Source organism: Phoca vitulina, unplaced genomic scaffold (assembly GCF_004348235.1).
Source record: "Phoca vitulina isolate PV1807 unplaced genomic scaffold, GSC_HSeal_1.0 scaffold47, whole genome shotgun sequence".
In the NCBI taxonomy this organism is placed as follows: Eukaryota; Metazoa; Chordata; class Mammalia; order Carnivora; family Phocidae; genus Phoca; species Phoca vitulina.
Window position 1 is genome coordinate 11,341,873 of NW_022589750.1, and position 23,632 is coordinate 11,365,504.

Sequence of the window (23,632 nt, forward strand, 5' to 3'; positions counted from 1 at the left end):
ATCAAAAACTAATGATGTAATGTATGGTGATTAACATAACAATAAAAAATCTAGAAAGAAAGAAAGAAATAGCCTTCCTTACGAGAAGGAATTAAATTGTCTCACTGACTTGGAGGCCCCACCACAGACTTAGTGCTCTTTGTGATTTTCCTTCAACCTTTAGTCATTCAGAGGGCACTTAGTGTGTGGCATGATGGGAAGGGCACTGAAGGGGTGTCAGGCAGCCTAGGGGCTCACCTGGGCTCTGCCTAAAGTGCAGTGTGGTGATTGCAGGCCGTGAGCTGTTCCAGCCCTTCTCAGAGGCCTCTGCCCAGGTGAGAGTTAAGGTTCCTTCCAGCTCTAAAAACCAGCTGCCAACTTTTTGCCTGGCATTAGTCTCAACACCAAGAGGAAGGCAGTGTTAAGGATGGAGGAGTCACCCCAGAGAGGGCTGGCCTCACTCTGCACGCCTAGGGAAGGGTTTAATTCAGATGGAAGATGCTGCTGCTGCTTTTTTTTTTAAGTTTATTAAGTAATCTCTACACCCAATGTGGGGCCCTAACTCACGAAGTCACGAAGGGGGTGACTTGGGTGATGGTCTCTGCTCTTGGTGGCCCTGTGTTCTTGAGAGAGCCCCCTCAGAGCGGACGTGCCAAGCCTGTGGCACCCTTATCCACACAAACTGCCTTTGTGTGGATCAGCGTGGAGACCTTTCTGTGTCAGGAATGGAGTGTCATTCTCTGTTAGGCAGTGTCAGATGCAGGGGGATTGGTGAGACGTGAAGGGGACTGATGTGGGAACGGCTTGAAGCTTAAGGACTATGATTTGGAGCCTGGGGTGGAGTGTTAACCTTTCCACACGCCCCCTCCACCCGGTGGCTCTCTCAGATGTCCTTTGTTATGCTCCCGTGTGAGTGGTGCTCACCCCTGCATTATTTAGTGCCATTCATCCTTGCACTCGCCCATTCCTACAGCCCGCAGGAAAAGACTGCAGCATGGGGGCTGTGTGTCAATGCCGGGCAGTCTGTCAGCCTCAGAGAGCTGCTGGTGAGCTGAGAGCCCACGACACCAGCCGGTGATGCGGAGCCTGCGTGCTTTGGGCTCCTCCATCACTGGGAAAGGCCCTCCCACAGTGGTGACACAGAAAAGCAGGAAAGAATCTATGTTTCATCCGGTTGGTGTGTACCAGCCCCCACTTGCTAAAGACCTTTGGCCTGCACCATCCACACTTGTGAAATTCCCCTAATTCCAAACCCGATGGGACCAGATGCCATGCATGGAATGAGCTGGTTATTCATCGGGGGTGGATGTTGACATATGGGCTGCCATTTCCTTGTTGGCTGACTCTTATCAAAGATAAAAGTAAAAAGTCTGGTATTTCTTGAAGGGGATTATAGTAGAACGCTTGTTCTAAAGGTAGAACAATAAATCAGACATTTCTGTGGGAGGAGAAGGTCCTATTCAACAGCCTGCTTTGAGGTGACCAGATAACTCTGGGAATATGTCCCACTGGCGGGGGGGGGTGGCGCCTGGGTGGCTCAGTTGGTTGGGCGTCTGCCTTCGGCTCAGGTCGTGATCCCGGGGTCCTGGCATTGAGCCCCGTGTCGGGCTCCCCCTGCTTGTGCTCACGTATTTCTCTCCCTTTCTCTGTCAAATAAATAAATGTAATCTTAAAAAAAAAAATGTTCCAACTGGATAGGGACAATCTGCCAGGCATTGCTGTCCTTTATCTTTGGGGTGCAGGGACTGGTGGCCTCAGCCCTCCTTCTGCTCCGCTGGCATTTGCCAAAACATGATATGGGTCAGGAGAACCCTGAGTGAAGAGTCCTAGGAGGTCAGCACTGCAGTGGATGAGAGGTGCGGTGTGTTCACTAGAGCTGACCCTGCTTTACGAGGCCGCTTTAGAGCAAGGTTGGAGAATTGGAGAGGTTGAATTTAGGCTCTTATGCCTTCCCCTCCCCCGCCACAGAAAATTTAAAAGCATGAAGAAACGTAGAGAAGTAGAGAAAAATATTCATTATCTTACTACCCAGAGGTCACTACTATAAGTATTTTGGCATATTTCCTTGTATTGTTAATGCATTTTTCTTTGCAGAGATTATACTGTAAATACAATTTTGTGCCCTGTTTTTTTCATTGTTTATATTAACATACAATAAGCATTTTTAATTCCATACTACATAACGTTCCATCATATGGATATATTCTAATTTACTTTACCATTCCCTTAATGTTGAACATTTAGATTGTTTCTGTTTCTTTTGTCCTTGTTGCTATAATTAACTCAGCAATAAACATGGTAGGGCTTAAATCTTTGTCGGCATTTTACTTATTTTTTTATAATTTCATGGATGAGTTTTTTTATTACTTTTTATTTATTTTTAAATTTTTATTTATTTTTTTGTCTAAGTAAGCTCTGCACCCAACGTGGGGCTCAAACTCATAACCCTGAGTTCAAGAGTTGCGTGCTCAACTGACTGAGCCAGCCAGGTGCCCTAGATTATTTACTTATAATAAATTACTTTAGGGGCGCCTGGGTGGCTCAGTTGTTAAGCGTCTGCCTTCGGCTCAACTGACTGAGCCACCCAGGCGCCCCATTTTTAAGATTCTTACTCCAAGAAATTTGTACTGCTTTTTATTTGCTCAGCATTTATGGGGCCCAACCTAACCTGGTCTGGTTTGGGATGAAAGGACAAGTATGTGGAATGGGGTTGGGGAAGGCTTCCTCGAAGATGGATTTTTTGGCCATGTTCTCAAGGTATTGAACATAAACTAGGGTGGAAGCAGATGGGGACAGTGGGGAGAGAATGTCCTAGAAATTCTAGACAGAGGGAACAGAATGTGCAGATGCCCCAGAGCTGCTAATGGGACAGGCCTAGAAGAGCCGAGGCCAGAGGACGGGGGGTGCCGTGAGATGGGCTAGTGATGAAGGCAGGGCATGAGTCAGCAAGGCCTGGTGACAGACTGTAAACATTACCCTAATGGCAGCGGGAAACCATCAAGGGGCTTTAAGCAGGCCGGTGACATGATGGGGTTTGTACTCTAGAAGAGTTGCCCTGGCTGCTGTGTAGAGGATGGACAGGTCAGGACAGAAAGGGATTCCGGGAGACCAGTTAGGACTGCTGCACAAGAGGGGCTTCTCAGAATTTGCTAAACTGGCAGGGCAAAGGACATTTCATGTAAATTTCCATTCCTTTAGTCCCTACTGAGGTTGGATGCTTTTATGTTGATTTGGCAGCTGTTCTTCATCATTGCTGACCTAAAGGCTCCTGGAGCGTTGCACACTTGGAGATGGTGTGGTCAGACTCGGGATTCAGCTTTGTGTGGGAGCCCTCGAAGATCCAGCAAGGGGAGGCCATGCCCTGGGTCCCTGGGACCAGGACTGTGGCTTCCAAGGCACACCATCCTCTGCTCTCTCCAGCCTTCCCAAAGCAGGCACCGGGACTGGGGCGTTGGAAAAAGCAGCAAGCTCAGGGCCTGTTGACCACAAAGAGGTCACTTTTCTGCCCTCAGAGTTGGAGGAAGAGGCCCAGAATGCAGCAGACTCCATTTAAATCAGGGCATCCTCAGTGGTTGGGACAGCTTTGTTTTAGAAGAGCCCAGCCAGGGCTGTTTATTGCCAGCAGGCCATAAGCATTTGCTCGAGTGGAAAGGATGAGTAGAGAATAGAGCCTTAGGTGTGAAGTTTACCTCCCCAGACCCGACTCACAGTTCAGCTGCCTCCCCAAAGTGAACAGCCTCCAACTTGCAGATCTTGCCTATTAATATATTTATTAGCTTGCTCGTTTGATAGCCACAGGCTTCTTGAGGAAATTGCAGGCAGGGGTTTACGAAGAACATAGCGTGATTGGAAAAACTTTTCTTACTAGCTGGATGCTTGCCATGCTGTGGGGTCTTGTGCCTTTTGGTTCCTCCCAGAGGGTGGCCGGCTTTGTATGCAGTGTGCATGGCACCTCAAGTTCTACCCTAATTGCTATGTGCAGGATAGCTGAGTGCAGCACGGTGGCTGAGTAATGACCCTGCATTTCTCTTTGCAGCTTCTCGATTAGGAAGTCACAGGGACCTTGAGCCTGTGTTTCATTCCAGAGTGTTTTCCCCTGTTAAATCAGAACGGTTGCGGATTGTTAAAATGCTTCCATTATAGCCAGCGGCCTTGTCATGGTACCCTACACACGGTCATGCCCTTGCTTTGGCTAAAGTCCTTCTCATCTGCCATTTAATTTTACACAAAGACCAGATATGGCATAGAGTTAGGTGAGCTGACCCACCAGAGGCCTTCCAGAAGTTATTTTATCATTCCTGGTGACTGTATAGGTTGACACATTTTTTAAAATCATAAATCTGGTTACAAAAGAAATATGTGTTTTTTGTAGAAATTTTTGGAAAGTCTGGGACGCCTGGGTCGCTCAGTCGTTAAGCGTCTGCCTTCGGCTCAGGTCATGATCCCAGGGTCCTGGGATCGAGCCCCGCATCGGGCTTCCTGCTCGGCGGGGAGCCTGCTTCTCCCTCTCCCACTCCCCGTGCTGGTGTTCCCTCTCTCGCTGTGTCTCTCTCTGTCAAATAAATAAATAAAATCTTTAAAAAAAAAAAAAAAAAAAATTTTTGGAAAGTCACCATCCTTCGCCTCAAAGACCCAAATGGAATAAAACATAATTACTCTCACCAATAAGGTGTTCCCTGCTGTTACTAATTAGGATTAGCTTTCCAGGCTTTTTTCTTTTGCATAGCTGTATACTTTTTTTTTTTTTGAGATTTATTTATTTGAGAGAGAGAGAGAAAGTGTGTGAGCACGGGGAGAGGCAGAGGCACAGGGAGAGAGAGAATCTTAAGCAGACTCTGTGCTGAGCATGGAGCCCAATGTGGGGCTCGATCCCACAACCCTGAGATCTTTACCTGGGCCGAAATCAAGAATCGGAGGCTTAACCAACTGAGCCACCCAGGCACCCATTCAGCTGTATACTTTTTAATATGAAGTTATATGTACTATTTTTATCTTGATTTTTTTTTTCCCACTACTGTGAGCACTTGGCCACCATCACTTTTTCCCCTAATCCAGTGCTGAGAGTGTCAGTAGAGGGCAAGCAAACCTTTCTAGGCAGTGAGTCACTTTGAGGGACAATGCTGACATCTCCGTCAGGGTCTCCTGGCTTCAGCCAGTTCTGAGCACCCAAGTCATGTTCTTTAAATATTGCCAGAGGTGGTAGATCATCATGCTTTGAAGGATGGATTTGATGTTTTTGAAGATTTTTATTTATTTATTTATTTGTCAGAGAGAGAGTGTGTGCGCACAAGCAGGGGGGAGCGGCAGGCAGAGGGAGAAGCAGGCTGAGCAAGGAGCCCAATGTGGGGCTCTGGGGCTCCATCCCAGGACCCTGGGGTCATGACCTGAGCCGAAGGCAGACGCCTAACTGACTGAGCCACCCAGGTGACCCAGATGGATTTGATTTTTTTTTTTTTTTTTAATTTATTTGAGAGAGAGAGAGAGAGTGCACAGCAGGGAGGGGCAGAGGGAGAGGGAGAGAGAAACTTTAGCAGACTCCAGGCTGAGCGTGGAGCCTGATGCGGGGCTCGATTTTCCGATCCTGAAATCAGGACCTGAGCTGAAACTAAGAGTTGGACGCTTAACCGACCGCACCACCCAGGCGCCCTGGATTTGATTTTTAAAACAAGGCAATAACTTACCACACCCCAGTGTCATATGCTGAGCAAAGCCAAACTTGAGATGGGGCTGTAGCAAATGAGATTAGGTTTTTCTGGGTGACTTGGCGGGGGGAGGAAAGAGGAGGGGTGGATGTTCATTGGACACCCCACTAGGCTGAGCACTTGAAAGCCAGATCTGAACATCTGCAGGAGCACTGCGTGTGTGGCGGGGGTCCTCAAGCCGTGCGGGGCCTTCAGAATCTCCTCAGGAGGGGCGCCTGGGTGGCTCAGTTGTTAAGCATCTGCCTTCGGCTCAGGTCATGATCCTGGGGTCCTGGGATCGAGCCCGGAGTCGGGCTCCCTGCTCAGCAGGAAGCCTGCTTCTCCCTCTCCCACTCCCCCTGCTTGTGTTCCTGCTCTCGATATCTCCCTCTGTGTCAAATACATAAAATCTTTAAAAAAAAAAAAAAAAAGAATCTCCTCAGGAGCTTGGTGCAGATGCCCACCAGGCCAGCATTGATTGGGGCACAGGGAAGGAGGGTCAAAGGGACACGGACCTAAGTACTGTAACTATAGTAGACACTGCTCCTTTCCTATTCAGCACCCATGCCTCACCTCTCCTTTACTGACAGAAGCTTGATTTTTGTTTGGGGTGGCTGTGTGCCTAGCTAAAACATTCTCTCAGCCAGTCCCCTGGCGCCCTAGCACGGCCTGAGGACACAGTTCTGGCCCATGAGGTGGAGGCAGAAGCTCCTAGGGAGAGCGCGCTCCTTCATAAATAAAATGGCAAAGCCCTCGGCCCTTGTATCTTCTGCCTCTGTCTCACAGCTATAAGCACGGAAGCCCCAGGCCAGGGATGGCAGAGCAAGAAACACGAAGATCCCGGGCCCTTCGTGTAATCCTCGGGTGGCTTCTCCAGCTCCGTACTGCCTGCTTCTAGATTTCTTCTTGTTCCATGAGAAAAATAACCCCCCATCTGTTTAAGCGACTGTTAGTTTTTTAATTGCTTGCAGCTGAATGCAATCATAACTGATAAGGTAATGTTTTAATATTTTACAAGGGGGAAATGTATTTACATATTGTGTAATTAAAAATGAAAAATAATTTAAATCCCCACAGATTTCTGGGCCCCACATCAGACGCACCGAAACAGAATCTTTGGGGATGGGACTCACATATGTATTTTTAGCAAACTCTCCAAGTGGTTCTGGTGCACAATAAAATGTGGGTCTCATTTCTGCATTCATTAATACTGTTATCCCCATTTTATATATGAGAGGATTGAGGCCCAACGAGGTTAAACAGCTTATCCCAGTATTTTTTTTTTTTTAAGATTTATTTAGTTGAGAGAGAGAGAACAAGCGGGAGGGGCTGAGAGAGGGGGAGAGAGAATCTTGAGATTCTGAGAACAGAGACCAACTCGGGGCTCGATCCCAGGACCCTGAGATCATGACCTGAGCCGAAACCAAGAGTCAGACACTTAACCGACTGTACTACCCAGATGATCCTATCCCAGTATTAAGTGAGCTTTACATACAGGTCTGTCTGGTTCCAGAGTGCGCCCCCCATCCTTCCACCCTGGCCCGCTCCAGGGAGGCCTGGCTTTTGCCCCCACAACAGAGCCACACTGCCTCTGAAAGGAACTTCCAAAATAGAAAATTCTAAACGGTTTTTGACATAGTTTTACACCGTTTGCTGTCAAGGGACAGCGTCACTGCAATACATATATATTCCCAGGAAATGGAGGGATGTATGGTTTCTGGCATGTTTGTTAAAAAGTGGACTCATATGTTCTTGGTCTTATCTTCAGGTCTGGAAACAAAAATTCTTTGAATTAGCTTTTCCCATAGACTTTCTAGGGTTAAGTCACTTAGGAATTACTAGAACATCTCACCCATGAAAGGTAATTATGGTTGTTTTATGAGTGTGGAAGACATATAGCTTGTAAGTGCTAGAGTAGTCTCCTGTGAGTTATTAGAACTCACAGTATTCATGTTATACCAAATTAGCCATCAAGGGCTGATAGATTTTCTCTCTAGTTCATCAAGGCATTGGTCAGCGCTATACATTCATAACAATTAAATACACACCAGCTCTCCTCAAATAGGATCTTTGGATAAGGTGGCCACTTCAGGTTGTAATAATGTGATTTGCATTGGTATTTGGAGACCTGTATGATAAGAATGACTTTCTGATGGAGAGGGTTTTCACTGTGGGCAACAGGAAGTCAGAGTGCTTGAAACCAAGGGGCTGGCAGCATCGTGTGGATAAAGTATGGCCTGGGAGTTAGGAGCTTTGTGTTTGGACCTGCGTCTGGCACCAATCCACCACGTTATCAGCACCTCTGATGTAATTCCAGATAGACTTCCAGAAAGCACTCTGTTACTGAGGTCCTCCTATGTGGAAGACATTTTGGGAGATGCTTCTCCCTGTCACCTTCAAGCAGCTCCTGTTTTAGTGCAGGAAAGAAGACAGATACCCAAGTCTCTACAAAAGCAGCCATGGCCATCGCCCTCCTCCCCCCCCCCCCCCCCCCCCCCCCCCCCCCCGAGGGCTGCTGTGCCCCAGGCCCCCTTGCAGGCCTTTATAGATGTTCAGTTTGTTCTTACAAAGCTTGGCAAGGTGTAGGTATTATTATTCCAGATCTATAGACATGCAAATGGAGGCTCAGAGAGGGCTAGTTACTTGCGAAGTGAAGTCACACAGCCCATAAATATCCTCGTCCCATTTGAGTTCAGGTCAGCCTGACTTCAAAGACCCTGCCCACCGGCCACGCCCGTGTGACTGCCTCCTTGGGGCTCCACCCTCCTGTGGGGCAGGGTGAGGAAAGTGTGATAGGAGGAGACCTCTTTGACCGAGAGAATTGGGGAAATCTTTGCACAAGTGGCAGGATTTAAAGAGTTTAGGGTAGGAGCACCTGGCTGTCTCAGTCCGTAGAGCATGCAACTCTTGATCTCAGGGCTCTGAGTTCAAGCCTCACATTGGGCATGGAGCATGTTTAAAAAAAAAACAACAAAAAACCCCAAGAGTTTAGGGTGAGTAAAGGTAAGTCAGGAGAATGTTGGGTGTGTTCTGGGGATGAGAAGTCTGGTTGGATTGAAATGTATAGTTCCTTGTGGAGGTGGGAGGAGCAGGAAGAAGGAAATGAGGCTGGGAAAGTAATTGGGACAGATTATGAAGGGTACTCAGCACCAGACTAAGTTACAGGAAGAACATTTTGTATTTTATGTAAAACTATCATTGAAGGGGCACTTTGGGTGGCTCAGTCAGTTAAGTGCCTTTGGCTTGGGTCATGATCTCAGGGTCCTGGGATCGAGCCCCATGTCGGGCTCTCTGCTCAGGAGGGAGTCTGCTTCTCCCCCTCCCTCTCTGTCTCTCTCAAATAAATAAATAAATAAATCTTAAAAACAAAAAACTATTGTTGAAGGTGATTGGTATTATGGTACTCATTTTCCCTTAATTAAGGATGAATTTCATCTCAGAACTTAGTGTCAGCAAAAACAATTACCATCTTCCCTAGAAGAATGTCTTTTTTTTTTTTTTTGTAGTTTTATGGTTTTATTAACACAAATATGACGTGCACAACAAGCTGTCTATTCATTTTCTTCGCTGCGCAGCCTGGTGTTGGGATTGGTGACTCTGATTGCCAGCTGGGCTGCTCTTTCCACAATAGCTTTGTGGTTCTTGGAGGAGACATTGTGAGCAATCTCTGCAGAGTAAGATTTGTTGCACATCAGCAGCACTTCAGGCTCCTTGACGTTGTGGACTAGGAACTTCCGGAAGCCACTGGGCAACATGTGCTTTGTTTTCTTGTTGCTCCCATAACCAATGTTGGGCATCAAGATCTGGCCCTTGAATCTTCTGCGCACCCTATTGTCAATGCCTCTGGGTTTCCGCCAGTTGCGCTTAATTTTGACATAGTGGTCTGACTGGTGCGGGATGAACTTCTTGGTCCTCTTTTTAACGATCTTGGGCTTCACCAGAGGTCTGAGGGCAGCCATGATGCCCAGTAACAGATGGCTGCCACCTCCGCAGGCAGCGCTGAGGAAGAGAGCCTAGTAGAATGTCTTTTATTGTGCCTTTAATCAGAAAGTGAGACTAGGCCACGAGGAAGCCCAGACCTGATTTATTGTCTAATCGTAATTACTGTCTTATTTCTCCAGTGCTTGGTAAAAATTTCATCTTTTATTCCATGTCATTTCCAGTCTTTTATTTTTTTTTGCCTTGGGTATAAATTATTATTTAAAACTACCTTAAATTCTTTTTGGAAGGAGGCAGGATATATTCTTTGAATATATTTTAATGCTAAGTGAGAAGAAACTAGACTGACTTGTTGCACTGTCATAAGGCAAGAAAGAGCTGGAACAGGACAGTGAGTGATGCAAACTTTTGTGGCATATTGATGAGCTGCTTGCAAGGGGCAGCTGGGAAGGGTTAGGGTTAGGGACAGCAGATGGAATTAGTCAGTTCCTGGGAACCCCAGGAGCCCCGATGGTCCTCGGTTCGGCAGGAGAGTGTGTCTCTGCCGTGGGGGCTCTCTCCAGCCCTCCTTGTCCCTGCCACGTTTGAAGTCCTATGCCTGAACCACCTCTTCCTCCGTGTTCACAGCAGTCTTTGATTTGGTTGTTCCCCAGGACCACCTGGGCCGATTTTTTTTTGGTTCTAATTAGGAGAATGGATGAAAGTTTATGTGTTGGCAATTCTCTGTACCCCACTTTCTGGAGCATTTACGAAACCCTCAGTAAAATGACACTGTGTAATGAGTAAGTAGAGTGTCAGCATCCCAGTCCCACATAAAGAGGCATTTTCAAGGTCCACAGGCCTTGACAATGTCAGGCTGGGCGGTCTCATTTCTGAAGATCCAGAGTGGAGGGTCTTAGCTATATGTTGCCTTCCTCTGTGTGCCCAGGCTTGGGCTTTGTATACCTCTCCTGATGGTCTTTGTGAAGCCACAGGACCCTCCCCAGAGAGCTGCCGCACACGCTTTCTGAAGGCCCCTCACACATCACAGCCGCCTTGCTGGTGTGGAAATTCATGTGGTTGGTTTTCTAAAGTGTTCTTATTAACAGCAGCAGCTGAAGCACCTGAGACACTCTAGGGCAGGAGTGGCATGCGATCGGGGTCAGGAGTTCTTGAAGAACCTGTTGAAAGTTGTGCAGAACTGTGTACGTGTGTGCGCTTTTCTGGAAAGGTCTTACCAGATCCTCAGAGGGAATATATTCTTCCTTTAACATTTGATCCAAAAAGAGTTCAGAACCACTGCGATGAAAAATGACCTTCTATGGATTTCTTCCCGACATTCTTGAGTATCTCTATCAAACCACGTACCCCCCCAGAGCCTGGTGCTCAAAACAGCTCGGAGCAGAAGGGATGGAGAAACACCGAGACTTGGGGGGGGGTGGTGGCCCTGGCAGGTCGTGGGGCTGGCTGTGCAGCCGCCCGCAGAGCCCTGGAAACTCCAGGGTCATCTCCAGCCCGGATGGGCAGCTCTTGTCCACGGCTTTTACGTTTCCTGGCTACGCACTTGATCTTGCCCTTCACCGCTGCGCCAGCCACACAGCCTTCCCCTTTCCAGTGGCCGAGGAAAGGCCTGTGCTGCAAGCTGTACTTGGGGAGCCTCTCCGGACTTGGCATTAGGAACCACAGCCATGAGACCTCTGACGAGTTCTCCAAACAAAATGAGGCTTTTCTCTGTGGTCCAGGGAGGGTCTGGACCGGAAGTCACTGGATTTTGTTTTGCCTTGCTCTCTTCGGAAGCCCCCGGTCCCAGAAGCACTATGTGAGTCAGAAATGGAAGCTTTGTTCTCTGGGAATCACTGAGGAATGCCTTTCCTGAATGGTTACTGTGGGTATGAATAGCTCTACAGAAAAAAACAATAAACAAAGCAAAACCTAAGTCACCGAAGGCAGCGATTGATACTCTATTCCGATGGATGAGCATTTATTGAATACCTACTGTGTGCTGATAGAATTCCAGGTCTATTGGGGAAGGCAGGTCCAGGAGAGCCACTGCATGGTGGTAGGGGCTGGAGGAGAATCAGCGAGCGAGGGCTCCGGGTCCCAGAAGAGTGCAATTAATTCAGCTGGTGTGTGCATGTGCGTGCGGGGTGTCGGGGCCTCCAAGAGAGGAGGCAGTGGAGCTGGAAGTTAAAGGAAGGAGGGAGCCTCCTGTGTTCTCTTTTGACCCTTTCCATTATGTGAGCACGCATTTTACCTTGTGGTGATTAGTATGCGCATAATACGTTATGCTGCCTGTTTTTCACTTAGCATTCCTATACCGATTTCCACTTAGCGACTAGGCCAAAGTATTTATCATTTTAAAAAGCCACGTAGCATTTTTGCCTTAATGCACCCTCGTTGTTCAGCCATCTCTCATTTGTTGGGAGTAACAGAGTTTTTCCGCAATTAGGCAACTTTGCAGAATCAGCTCTCCCCTCCCCCTTACTTATTTCCTTAGGGGTGTGCTGCTGGGTCAAAGTTATGAATGGTTTTATTGCCTTTCCTACTGAATGTTTTTTTTCTTTTTATTATGGAAAAGTTCCAACATGTACAAAAAGAGAAAGACTGTTATGATGAACTCGCATGTATCTATCAGCGAGTTTCAACAATTATCAACTCATGGCTGTTTCAGGTCATCCACACCACCCTCCTCCCCACCCCATCTCCTTTCCTGGATTATCTTGCGGTGAACCCCAGACATCATATAATTTCATTTATAAATACCTAAGTGTGTATTTATTCCTAAAGGATAAGGCGTCTTTTAAAAGTATAGCCTCGGCTTCATTATCACATCTAAAAAAATGAATTCTTAGTATCATAAAATATTCAGTCATCAACTGAAAGTTTAAGATTGCCCGTCATTTTCTGTGGCCATTCTTTTTTTTTAAAGATTTTATTTATTTATTTGACAGAGAGAGACACAGCGAGAGAGGGAACACAAGCAGGGGGAGTGGGAGAGGGAGAAGCAGGCTTCCTGCGGAGCAGGGAGCCTGACGTGGGGCTCGATCCCAGGACCCTGGGATCATGACCTGAGCCAAAGGCAGACGCTTAACGACTGAGCCACCCAGGTGCCCTTTCTGTGGCCGTTCTTGGGAGGCCAAATGGTTGTTTGCACCAGTGTGTGCTCTAGGGAAAGGTTCACTTGCCCTGCCATTCCGAGGTGGGAATTTCTTCATGGAAAAGGGTGCTCTGTCTGCAGGTCCTGGCCTCAGAGAGGGAGGGAGGGAGGCCTCTTTCCAGGGCCTCTGCTACTTGTCTGCTGTGATTTGTGATGCACGGGGTGGTGGGTACTATCTACCCGTTGCTCAGGCTTCCTCGAGTAAATCTGTGCCATTCTATCCACATACCAGCTTGCCTTGGTGTGATGTGTGGAAATCGTCAGGCTCATTTCTCCCTTTGGACTCCACTCCATTGAAGAATGAAATGCTGTCATGCTGTTTCTTCAGTGCTGAGGAAGCTAGATAGATACTATGTTTCTTTTTCTACAATAAAAATTCTAAGATGCTAGGAAAATGCCCATTCCCCACTGGATTCCCCACATGATCATCTTATTTGCATGTTTCCCTTGGCAAGCTTTGTTTGGTATTATTCAAGGTGACCCAGTTAGAACCACTGTTTAAAGTCACGTTGTCATTAATAAGTTATACAACCTGTGTGTGATAAGTCTGTTAGCTCTGAATATTGTACAAGTAGGAATACATGCTGTGTCTGGTCTCTTCTTCATATTTAAATATGGTTACATTTAAATGTAATCTCCCTGTTTGTTCTCACTGTTGATATTCCCGATTTTTCTATGTTGATGGATAGGAGCAATTTCCCAGATGATTCAGAACCCTGTTGTATTTGTCTTTGGAATGCTAATCACATGTGTATATTATGTCCGCCTCTCCCCGTACCAGCCCAGACTGGCTCTTGGTTTGCTCCTTCCTGACTAGCTGGGGACCCTACCAGGTGGTGAAAAAAACAAGTCATGAGTAACCCACTCTAGGGCAAGGGGGAGTTAATATTAATAGGGAGGCCTGGTCAGGATGAAAATGCCTTTTGGAAGATATGGGGGTAAGAGGGCTTTTATTCTTGGAGAAAATAGTCTTTAAAGTCAATAAAAAGGCTTATGTTCAGGACAGCCTTATGTCTGGTGCCTGGCTCTTTTTTTTTTTTTTTTTTTTAATTTTTTTATTGTTATGTTAATCCCCATACATTACATCATTAGTTTTAGATACAGTGTTCCATGATTCATTGTTTGTGCATAACACCCAGTGCTCCATGCAGGACGTGCCCTCTTTAATACCCATCACCAGGCTAACCCATCCTCCCACCCCCCTCCCCTCTAGAACCCTCAGTTTGTTTTTCAGAGTCCATCGTCTCTCATGGTTCGTCTACCCCTCCGATTTCCCCCCCTTCATTCTTCCCCTCCTGCTACATTCTTCTTCTTTTTTTTTTTTTTTTTTGCCTGGCTTTTTTTGATGGAAGAATTTAAATAACTGGATTTTAGTTTTGATTATGAATTTGCCATTTTATTTCTTAGTCTGTTGCAATACAATATTCCCATTCTTTGTTTATAAAACAATAATAACAGTACAAATTTTTAAAGATTTGCCTCTATGTCAGATGCTTCAACACATTGATTATTTTCATTTTTTTCTGTTTCTCTTCCAGGCATTATCCATATGCATCCTTTTTGTTTCCTTTATGCCATCACAAAATGTTTCTATATGACTTTAATAATGGCTGTATAATATTCAGTTGAGTTGATAAATATACCATAATTTACTTAACCATCCTTTTGCTATTTCATATTTGAGAAGTTTTGTGAATTTTAAATAATATTGTATTGAACATGTTCCTGTGTGTAGCTTTCCCCCCTTTTTTCAACAGCTTTGGTGAGACATAATTCACATACTATGCAACTCACCCATTTAAAGTGTACAATTCAGGGGCGCCTGGGTGGCTCAGTCGTTAGGCATCTGCCTTCGGCTCGGGTCATGATCCCAGGGTCCTGGGATCGAGTCCCACATCGGGCTCCCTGCTCGGCGGGAAGCCTGCTTCTCCCTCTCCCACTCCCCCTGCCTGTGTTCCTGCTCTCGCTATCTCTCTCTCTGTCAAATAAATAAATAAAATCTTTAATAAATAAATAAATAAATAATAAAGTGTACAATTCAGTGGTTTTTAGTGTATTTTCAGGGTTGGGCAACCATCACTACTACCAATTTTAGAACATTTTCATCATCCCATACCCAGTGGCGATCACTTCCCATCTCTCTCGACCATAGGCAACTGCTAATTTACTTTCTGCCTCTATAGATTTGCCTTTTCTGGACATTTCGTATAAATGTAATCATACAACCTGTGGTCTTTTCTTTCCATTAAAAATATTGTGATAAAATATATATAACATAAAATTTACCATTTTGACCCTTTTTAAGTGTATAGTTCAGTGACACTAAGTACATTCACATTATTGTACAACCACTTCTGCCATCCAGCTCCAGAACTTTTTCATCTTCCCCAACTGAAATCCTATCCCCACTCAACAATGACTCCCGTTCCCCTCCCCGCTGCCCCTGGCAGCCACCCTTCTGCTTTCTGTCTCTATGAATTTGACTACCCTAGGTACCTTCCATAAGTGTAGTCATACAGTATTTGTCCTTCTCTGTTTGGCTTCTCTCACTTGGCATAATGTTTTGAAAGTTCATCAGTGTTGTAGCACATACCCGAATTTCATTCCTTTGTATTGCCAGATACTACTCCATTGTATGGATATACCGTAGTTTGTTTATCTGTGCATCACTTGATGGACATTTGGGTGGTTCCAACTTTTTGGCTACTAGAATAATGCTGCTGTGAACATTTAATGTGCAAGTTTTTGTGTGGATATTACGTTTTCACCTCTCTCGGGTTTGTATACCTATGAGGGGAATTGCTGGGTTGTGTAGCTTTTTCCTTTGCAATGTTTCTTTAAGCGGGGTCCTAAAGAGATTATGAGGTCAAAGGATAAGAAGTAAGAACCTTTTACAGCATACCCCTTGATACCTGTTGCCCTAGTTGTTTTTCCAAAGAGTTCTTAAATGTATGCTACCTTCAGTAATGTCATGATCTGGTTTCACATCAGCTTTCCCAGCAGTGGGTATTATTCTGTTAAAAGTGTGTTCATTTAAGAGTAAGAATTTCACTTCATTTATTGTTTTACTATGGGCGTTTTTTAGTAGCTGCTCTTCCTCCTAAGACGAGGCCTGCAGATGGGAAAACCAGCTAACAGTTGAGCCTTACTCTGATGGGTTGCTTTTCGCCGCTCCCCACAAATGCCTTTGAATACTGCGAATGCTATGATGGTGGCAAGGAGAGTGTTTCTCTTTACCTAGTTCTGAAGGACAGCTCTTTGCAGGAGTTAGTCAAAGCACTCTGGCTTCACTGAGCACAGCAGGTGTGAGCCTGGGGGAACTTTGGGGAGTCTTTCTCCCGGCTTGGAATTTTGTAAACGCTCTTTGAGGCAGAAAGGAGACCTTGCTTTTTAGCTTGGCTCAGGGTGATGCCTGTGGTCTCTGGCTGATCTCCTAGGCTGATTGGTGCCTCGCCAACAGAATGCAGCCCTGTCATGGTCCCTCTGGGAGGGACTTAGGATGACCTCCTCACCCTCTGTCTGGAGGCTGCTGGAAAAGCCTGGGAGATAGTGACCCCCCCCCTGCCCTCCCCACACGAAATCAGTCTTTCCCAAAGTCCAGTCCGCTTAAGGCATGTGTTAAAAATCATAGTTCATATATGTCACACACTTACTGTGTGCTGGGGTCCCCATTTCGTGTTTTATGTCATTCACTCCTTTCATCTTCACGACCATCCTACTGAGGAGGAACAACTGTTTGGCCCATTTCAAGGATGACTAAACCGTAGTTCAGACAGTTCAAGAAATTTGCCCAGGGTCAAATGAGCCAGGACTGACCCCTCGAACATCGACTTCATGACCATGCCCTTGACCAGATGCTGTCCTGTCTCCCTTCTCCGCCGAGCAGCTCTGGTGACCTGGCCCTCCTTCCTGCCTGCAGTCTCTCTCGGCTCCAGTACAGCCCCCACGCTGTTACCAGAGTGATCTGGGTCAGGTGCAAATATTCTCGTCACTCCTGTTGAAAAGCCCTGTCCGTTGCCTCCCGCAGAAAGCCCAGACTCCTTACAGAAAATAAAAGGGCTCTCCCAGCTGGCCCCCTCTCCCCTGCTTCCCTTCACCACATCCCGGCGTTTCCATCCGGGCCCTGGCAGGCCTTCACATATCTGCGCACCTCACTCGTGCTGCCTGCGAGGACCCCTCCTCCTCCTCCAAAGTTCTGCTCTTTCATTTCACCAGGTCCTTTTCGTAGCATTCACAGACCCTTCCTCCCCTCTCTCCAGCGTGATTGACTGTTCCTCCATCATCTGTTGCCCATCAGTCTCCTCGCCCCCCTCCCTCCTGTTATAACACTCATCGTATTCTGTACTGGCTGCTTGTTTGCAGGTCTCCTGCCTGGTGACCTCCTTAAGGGCTGGGGCTCCGTCTTGCTTATTTTTCTGGCCCACTCTAGCACAGTGCCTGGCACGGAGAGATCTCTCAGTTGTTTGAATTACACTGGGAAGCCTTTGGATGGCCTTGCGTGTCCCCGCTCCCCAAGGACTGGCATGATCAGTGATCAGGAGTAGCTAGAGCAAGGGCTCGGACTGGGGCCGTGCACAGGGACGTTTGCAGGTGCGCCTCTCTGCTCGCAGAGTGGCACGTGAGCAAGGTGAACAGCCCCCTCCGAGGCACTCGGGGGAAGAACAGATCGGCAACGTATCCGCTCTGCTTTAAGGAAGCTCTGACCTGAGCACCAGTGTCCCGGGAATCTTTTATCTTCCCGGTGGACTGGCCCACCTGCCTGGCTGTCAGAGAGAGCAGCTGGTGGGGCTGGCCAGGCGAGGCTGGGCCCACCACCGCACACCCTCCTCCTGGCCTGGGCCTGGCTCCTGCAGAGACCTCTCCTCAGGCCCCGGTTGCCCAGTGCCATCCCAGCCCTAAATCCAAGTCTTCCTCCAGCTCCTCTCTCGCACACTCATTTACTCCACACGTAAAATATTCCAGTAAGTACAAAGAAGAGAATACATCAAACCAGTGGCTCTGCTTCTAGAGAACACACCCCAAATGCATTTTAAATCTGTGGATCCCTCTCAAGGGAATTCCAGTTTAAAAAGAACTTGGATCAGCAGCCCTGGGCCTGTGTGGCTAACAAGCTTCTATTTTCTCTGTTGTTTGGCTGGCCTGAAGGACTCCTTTGTTTGGGGAGTGGGAGGATGTGGTGTCCTAATTAGGCCAGGGTGTGGAATTGGGGCTCATACAGAGCTGCCCTTTGGAATTGAGCTCTCCAGACAGGAGAGTAAGTGCGTGATTTTGTGAGTTTGTCGGTCTTTCAAGAAAACAGAAGACTTAAAAGCGGGGAAACCAAAGGCAGTATGGTATTCTGGGTTGGATCAGGGACAAAAAGGGGCGTGAGTGGAGAAACCGGAGAAATCCGAGTCAAGGCTGGAGTTTAGTCCATAGTACCGTGCCAATGGTAATTTTTTAGTTTTGACAAATGACCAGTGGTTATGTAAGATGTGAACATTAGCAGAAACCAAGAGAAGGGCGTATGGGGACCCTTTGTACGATCTTTGCGACTTTTCAGTACGTCTACAATTATGCTGGTATTAAAAGTTTATTAATGAGAAAAGAAGAACAAGGGAGAAAGCCAATCCAGCAGCTATTTTGACCTGACCTTTCATCAGCACTGTTTTTTACATTTCTGCCTGCAGAGTCGGGCGGGGGTGGGGGGGTCAGCATCCAAGAACTATGGACCCATCTGCTCTTGAGGCCAGGGTCCTCTTTGCCCTGCCATCCTCTGTTTGGGGATGGGTCCGAGTCCAAGGCTGGGTCTATCAAGAAGACGGGGGTCATGTGGTTTGTGCGCTCTGGGGCCACTCACCAAGCTGGCTTCATATTCCTCACCTATTAGAATAGAGGTAACCTGCCAAGAGGGGGAAGGAAGGGTTAAATAAGGTAATGTAAGTGAAGAACCTGGCCCAAACAGAAAGTTGTGCTTGGTAGACTTTGGTTTTCATTCTCCCTTCTGCTTCTCCATTTTTATTTTTTATTTTATTTTATTTTTTTAAAGATTTTATTTATTTACTTGACAGGAGAGAGACACAGCGAGAGAGGGAACACAAGCAGGGGGAGTGGGAGAGGGAGAAGCAGGCTCCCTGCTGAGCAGGGAGCCCGATGGGGCTCGATCCCAGGACCCTGGGATCATGACCTGAGCCGAAGGCAGATGCTTAACGACTGAGCCACCCAGGTGCCTCTGCTTCTCCATTTTTAAAAAAAATTATTTATTTATATATTTGTTTGTTTGTTTGTTTATTAATGAAAGAAAGGGACTTGAAGACTTGAGATCAGTCGTTCCATGGTAGCTTTGAGGGCAAGAAGCTGTCGGTGGGAAGCTAGCAGCAGCATGGTGCCCTCTCTCCCCTCCCCCCAGACCCCACTTCCAGAAGTGCAGGAAACATGACATCTGTTTTGAGCAATTCATGGGGAATCTTCTTACTAGATGTGCTCTAACACCTCTTGGAGTTTTAACATTTGGACTCCTCAGGAAATTGTGCTGTGGCTCTTTCTTTACCTTGTAGTGGGGCCAGGGTGTTTGGGGGCTTCCTTCTGGAACGGGAGCCCCTTGCGGCTTCTGGGCATGGGGCTCTCCTGGCTCAGAAATGCAGAAATCAGAAAGGCTCTAGATAGTCGCAGGATCCGAGGGCACTGGACCGGCCGGGCATGGCCTGTGGTAGCTACTTACCTGTAGGTGGCAGTGGTGATGCAGGAATGCTGAAGGAAGGGGCGCCAGGGGAGCATTGGCAGAATCTCTTTCATAGGAGCTGTAGTCATAATAAAAGTCACAGCGATTACCATGGCTTGTGGAGGAATGTAACTCTGTATTAGGGGCTCTGTCAAGTGCTTTGTTGTGTGGTGTTCAGTTTAGTCACAACAACTGTGTAAGAAAAGGGCTATTATTATCATCACATTTTACAGATGACAGAAAGGCTTGGACAGGTCAAATGACTGCCCTGGGGTCACACGGTAATTGGCAGAAGTAGGATTCACCAAAGTATGAGTTCAGACCCCCTGTTCATACTCTCCACTATGATGTCCTTTCCTCCTGCTTCTGAGTCCAAAGGGAGAACATGGGAACAGCTGGGAACCTAGTTCAACTCTTGCCAGAATGCCCAGTGCCTATCACCCAGGGACCTCCGTCATCATCTTACTTCTAAAACCCAGGGTTTACTGTCGTCATCTTACTTCTAAAAGACCCTCGTCAGCATAAGGTTGGACCCTCCTGAGGAACTGAAGATGTCCTGCCTTCGTGCAGCTTCAGATTTAGATATGGAGCCAAGAATATACTCATCGCTCATTAAGCCAGTAAGATTGGAAGAAACATTTTTTTTTAAAGTTTTATTTATTTAAGTCACCTTTACACCCAGCATGGGGCTCCAACTCATGACCCCAAGATCAAAAGTCACATGCTCCTCTGACTGAGCCAGCCAGGTGCCCCTGGAAGAGACTCTTAGAATAACATTAGAATGGTCTTGAAAGCTCAATCCTTGCATAGGTTATGCCTTCGAGTACTGGAAAGCTTATCACGGGGCATCAGTTGGAGATGGTATGGAAGGAGCCTCTGGAGAGGATATGGGATTGGAGCTAAGCATGGGCAAGTCGGCTGGTGTTAAGGCTTTCCAACCAGGGAAGTCTAACTTGTTTTCCTTGGGGCTGGAAACAGAGATACAAAGCCCCTTGGCTTGCAGAGTCCAATGGATCCTGATGTGCTTCCTGCTTTCACATGCCCCTCCCCCCAGCAGATAACCTACTTTCCATGCAGTGAGGACTCAGATGGGTCTTCTCTTCAGCTATGTTTGCTCTTAACGGTGTATGATCAGGTTTCGTAAACGTGTATGTTAGCCCAAGGATGCCCGCTTTTATCACTTCTCTTTCACACAGTACTGGAAGTTCTAGACAGAGCAATTAGGGAGGAAAAAGTAACAAAAGGCATCCAAATGGGATGCCTGGCTGGCTCAGTTGGTTAAGCATCTGACTCTTGATCTCAGCTCAGGTCTTGATCTCACAGTTGTGACTTCAAGCCCCTCACTGGGCTCCATGCTGGGTGTGGAAGCCTACTTAAACAAAAAAAAGCATCCAAATGGGAAAGGAAAAAAATAATATTATCTCTGTTTGCAGATGACATGACCTAGTGTGTAGAAAACCCTAAAGATTTCATGAAAAAAAAAATATTAGAACTGATACAGATTCAGTAGTAGAAGGGTACAAAATCACTCATAAATCAGCTGTTTCTATATAATGAATCTGAAAAGGAAATTAAGAAAACAATTCAATTTATAATAGCATCAAAAAGAATAAAATTCTTAGGAATTATCAAAGAGGCAAAAGTCTTGTACACTGAAAACTATAAAACATTGCGGAGAGAAATTAAAGAAGACATAAATAAATGGAAAGACATCCCATATTCATGGATAGAAGACTTAATATTTTGAAGTTGACAATACTACCCAAAATGGTCTACAGATTCATTGCGGCCCCATTCAAAATCCACCAACATTTTTTTTTTTTTTTTTATAGATTTTTTTTTTTTTTAATTTATTTATTCATGAGAGTCAGAGAGAGAGAGAGAGAGAGAGAGGCAGCGGCAGAGGGAGAAGCAGGCTCCCTGCCTAGCAGGGAGCCCGATGCGGGACTCGATCCCAGGACTCTGGGATCGTGACCTGAGCCGAAGGCAGACGCTTAACCATCTGAGCCACCCAGGTGTCCCAAAATCCACCAACATTTTTTGCAGAAATAGAAAAATCCATCCTAAAATTCTTCGAGAATCTCAAGGGACTCCAAATAGTTAAAAAAAACTTTGAAGAGGAAAGGCAGTTGGAGGACTCACACTTCCTGATTTCAAAACTCACTAATCAAAACAGTGAACAGTGTGGTACTGGCATAAGGACAGACATAGACCAATGGAACAGAATAGAAAGCCCAGAAATTAACCCTCTCACATATGGTCAATTGATTTTCAACAAGGGTGCCAAGACCTTTCAGTGGGGAAAGGACAGTCTTTTCAACAGATGGTGCTGGGAAAACTGGATATCCACGCACACAAGAATGAAATTGGACCTTTACCTTATTCCATAGGAAAAGTCAAATAGATCAAAGACTTAAACACAGGAGGGGTGCCTGGGTGGCTCAGTTGATTAAGCATCCGAGTCTTGGTGTCTGCTCAGGTCAAGATCTCCTGGATTGTGGGATCGAGCCCTGAGTCAGGCTCCGTGCTCAGTGGGGAGTCTGCTTGAAGATTCTCTCCCTCTACCCCTCCTTCCACTGGTGCCCCCTCCCTTTCTCTCCCTCAAATAAATAAATAAAATCTTTTTTTAAAAAAAAGGAAGAAAACACAGGGAAAAAGTGTCATGATGTTGGATTTAGCAGTGATTTCTTGGCTATCACACCAAAAGCATAGGCAACAAAAGAAAAAAATAGGTAAATTGGACTTAATTAAAATTAGGAACTTTTATGCATCAAAGGACATTATCAAGAGAGTGAAAAGACAACCTATAGAATGGAAGAAGACATTTACAAAATACACATCTGATAAAGGATTAATATTCAGAATAATAAAGAACTTTTGCAATTAAATAACAAGATGACATGACCTTATATGTGGAAAACCCTAAAGATTTCATGGAAAAAAAAAAACAACAAACCTGTCAGAACCAATAAACAGATTCAGCAAGACTACCTCATTCAAAAATTGACTCAAATAAGCATTCATCCAAAGAAGATAAATAGAAGGCAAATAAACATGTAAAGAGATGCTCAACAGCACTAAGTCTTTAGGAAGTGCACATCAGAACCACAGTGAGATATAAAATAACAGGTGTTGGTGAGGACGTGGAGAAGTTGGAACCCTTGTCTGTTGCTGGTGGGAATGTAAGATGCTGCAGCCTCTGTGGAGCGCAGTTTGGTGGTTTTTAAAAAGTTAAACATGGTATTACCATAGGATCCAGTAATTCCACTTCTAGGTATATACCCAAAAGAACAGAAAGAAGGGACTTGGGGGCGCCTGGGTGGCTCAGTCTGTTAAGCATCTGCCTTCAGCTCGGGTCATTATCTCAGGGTCCTGGGAATCAAGCCCTGCATTGATCTACCTGCTCAGGCAGGAGTCTGCTTCTCCCTCTCCCTCTGCCCCTTTCCCCTGCTCTCTCTCTGTCTCTCAAACAAATAAATAAAAGCTTAAAAAAAAAAAAAAGAAGGGACTCAAACAGATATTTGTACACCCATGTTCCTAGCAGCATTCACAGGAGCCAAAAGGTGGGAACAAGCCATGTGTCCATCCATAGGTGAATAGATAAACAAAATGTGGTATATACATGCGGCAGAATATTATTCAGCCTTAAAAAGGAATGAAATTCTGACACCTGCTACAAGGCGGATGAGGCTTGAGGACATTATTATACTAAGTGGAAAAAGCTGGACACAAAAAAAGAAATACTGTATGTTTCCATTTATGTGAGGTTCCTAGAGTCGTCACATTCATGGAGACAGAAAGTACAATGGTTGTTGCCAGGAGCTGGGGGGAGGGGAATGGGCAGTTAGTGTTGAATGGGGACAGAGTTTCAGTTTGGGAAGATGAAAACTTCTGTGGATGGTTGGTGGGTTGCACAGCAACGGTGAAATGTATTTCACGTCACTGAGCTGTACACTTGAAAATGACTCAAATGGGGACGCCTGGGTGGCTCAGTCGGTTAAGCGTCTGCCTTTGGCTCAGGTCATGATCCCAGGGTCCTGGGATCGAGTCCTGCATCGAGTCCTGAGTCCAGCTCCTTGCTCAGCAGGGAGTCTGCTTCTCCCTCTGCCTGCCGCTCCCCCTGCTTGTGCACGCGCTCTCTCTCTCTTTCTCTCTTTCTGGCAAATAAATAGATAAAATTTTTTTTTTTTTAAATGG

The 23,632-nt window shown here is 46.2% G+C and overlaps 2 protein-coding genes across 5 annotated transcripts in view; one reads left to right on the forward strand and one right to left on the reverse strand.

Annotated features, from left to right (window-relative positions):
* Nucleotides 1–23,632, forward strand: part of TOM1L2 (target of myb1 like 2 membrane trafficking protein) — a 119,408-nt gene that overhangs the window by 31,990 nt on the left and 63,786 nt on the right. The window lies entirely within an intron of this gene.
* On the reverse strand, nt 9,139–10,022 carry LOC116649395 (60S ribosomal protein L32-like). Its single transcript, XM_032432177.1, has one exon. The coding sequence runs from the start codon at nt 9,617–9,619 to the stop codon at nt 9,212–9,214; it is 408 nt and encodes a 135-aa protein (XP_032288068.1). The 5' UTR covers nt 9,620–10,022; the 3' UTR covers nt 9,139–9,211.

Coding starts and splice junctions, on each gene's coding strand:
- LOC116649395 (XM_032432177.1), bottom strand. CDS start 9,619: ATGGCTGCCCTCAGACCTCTGGTGAAGCCCAAGATCGTTAAAAAGAGG.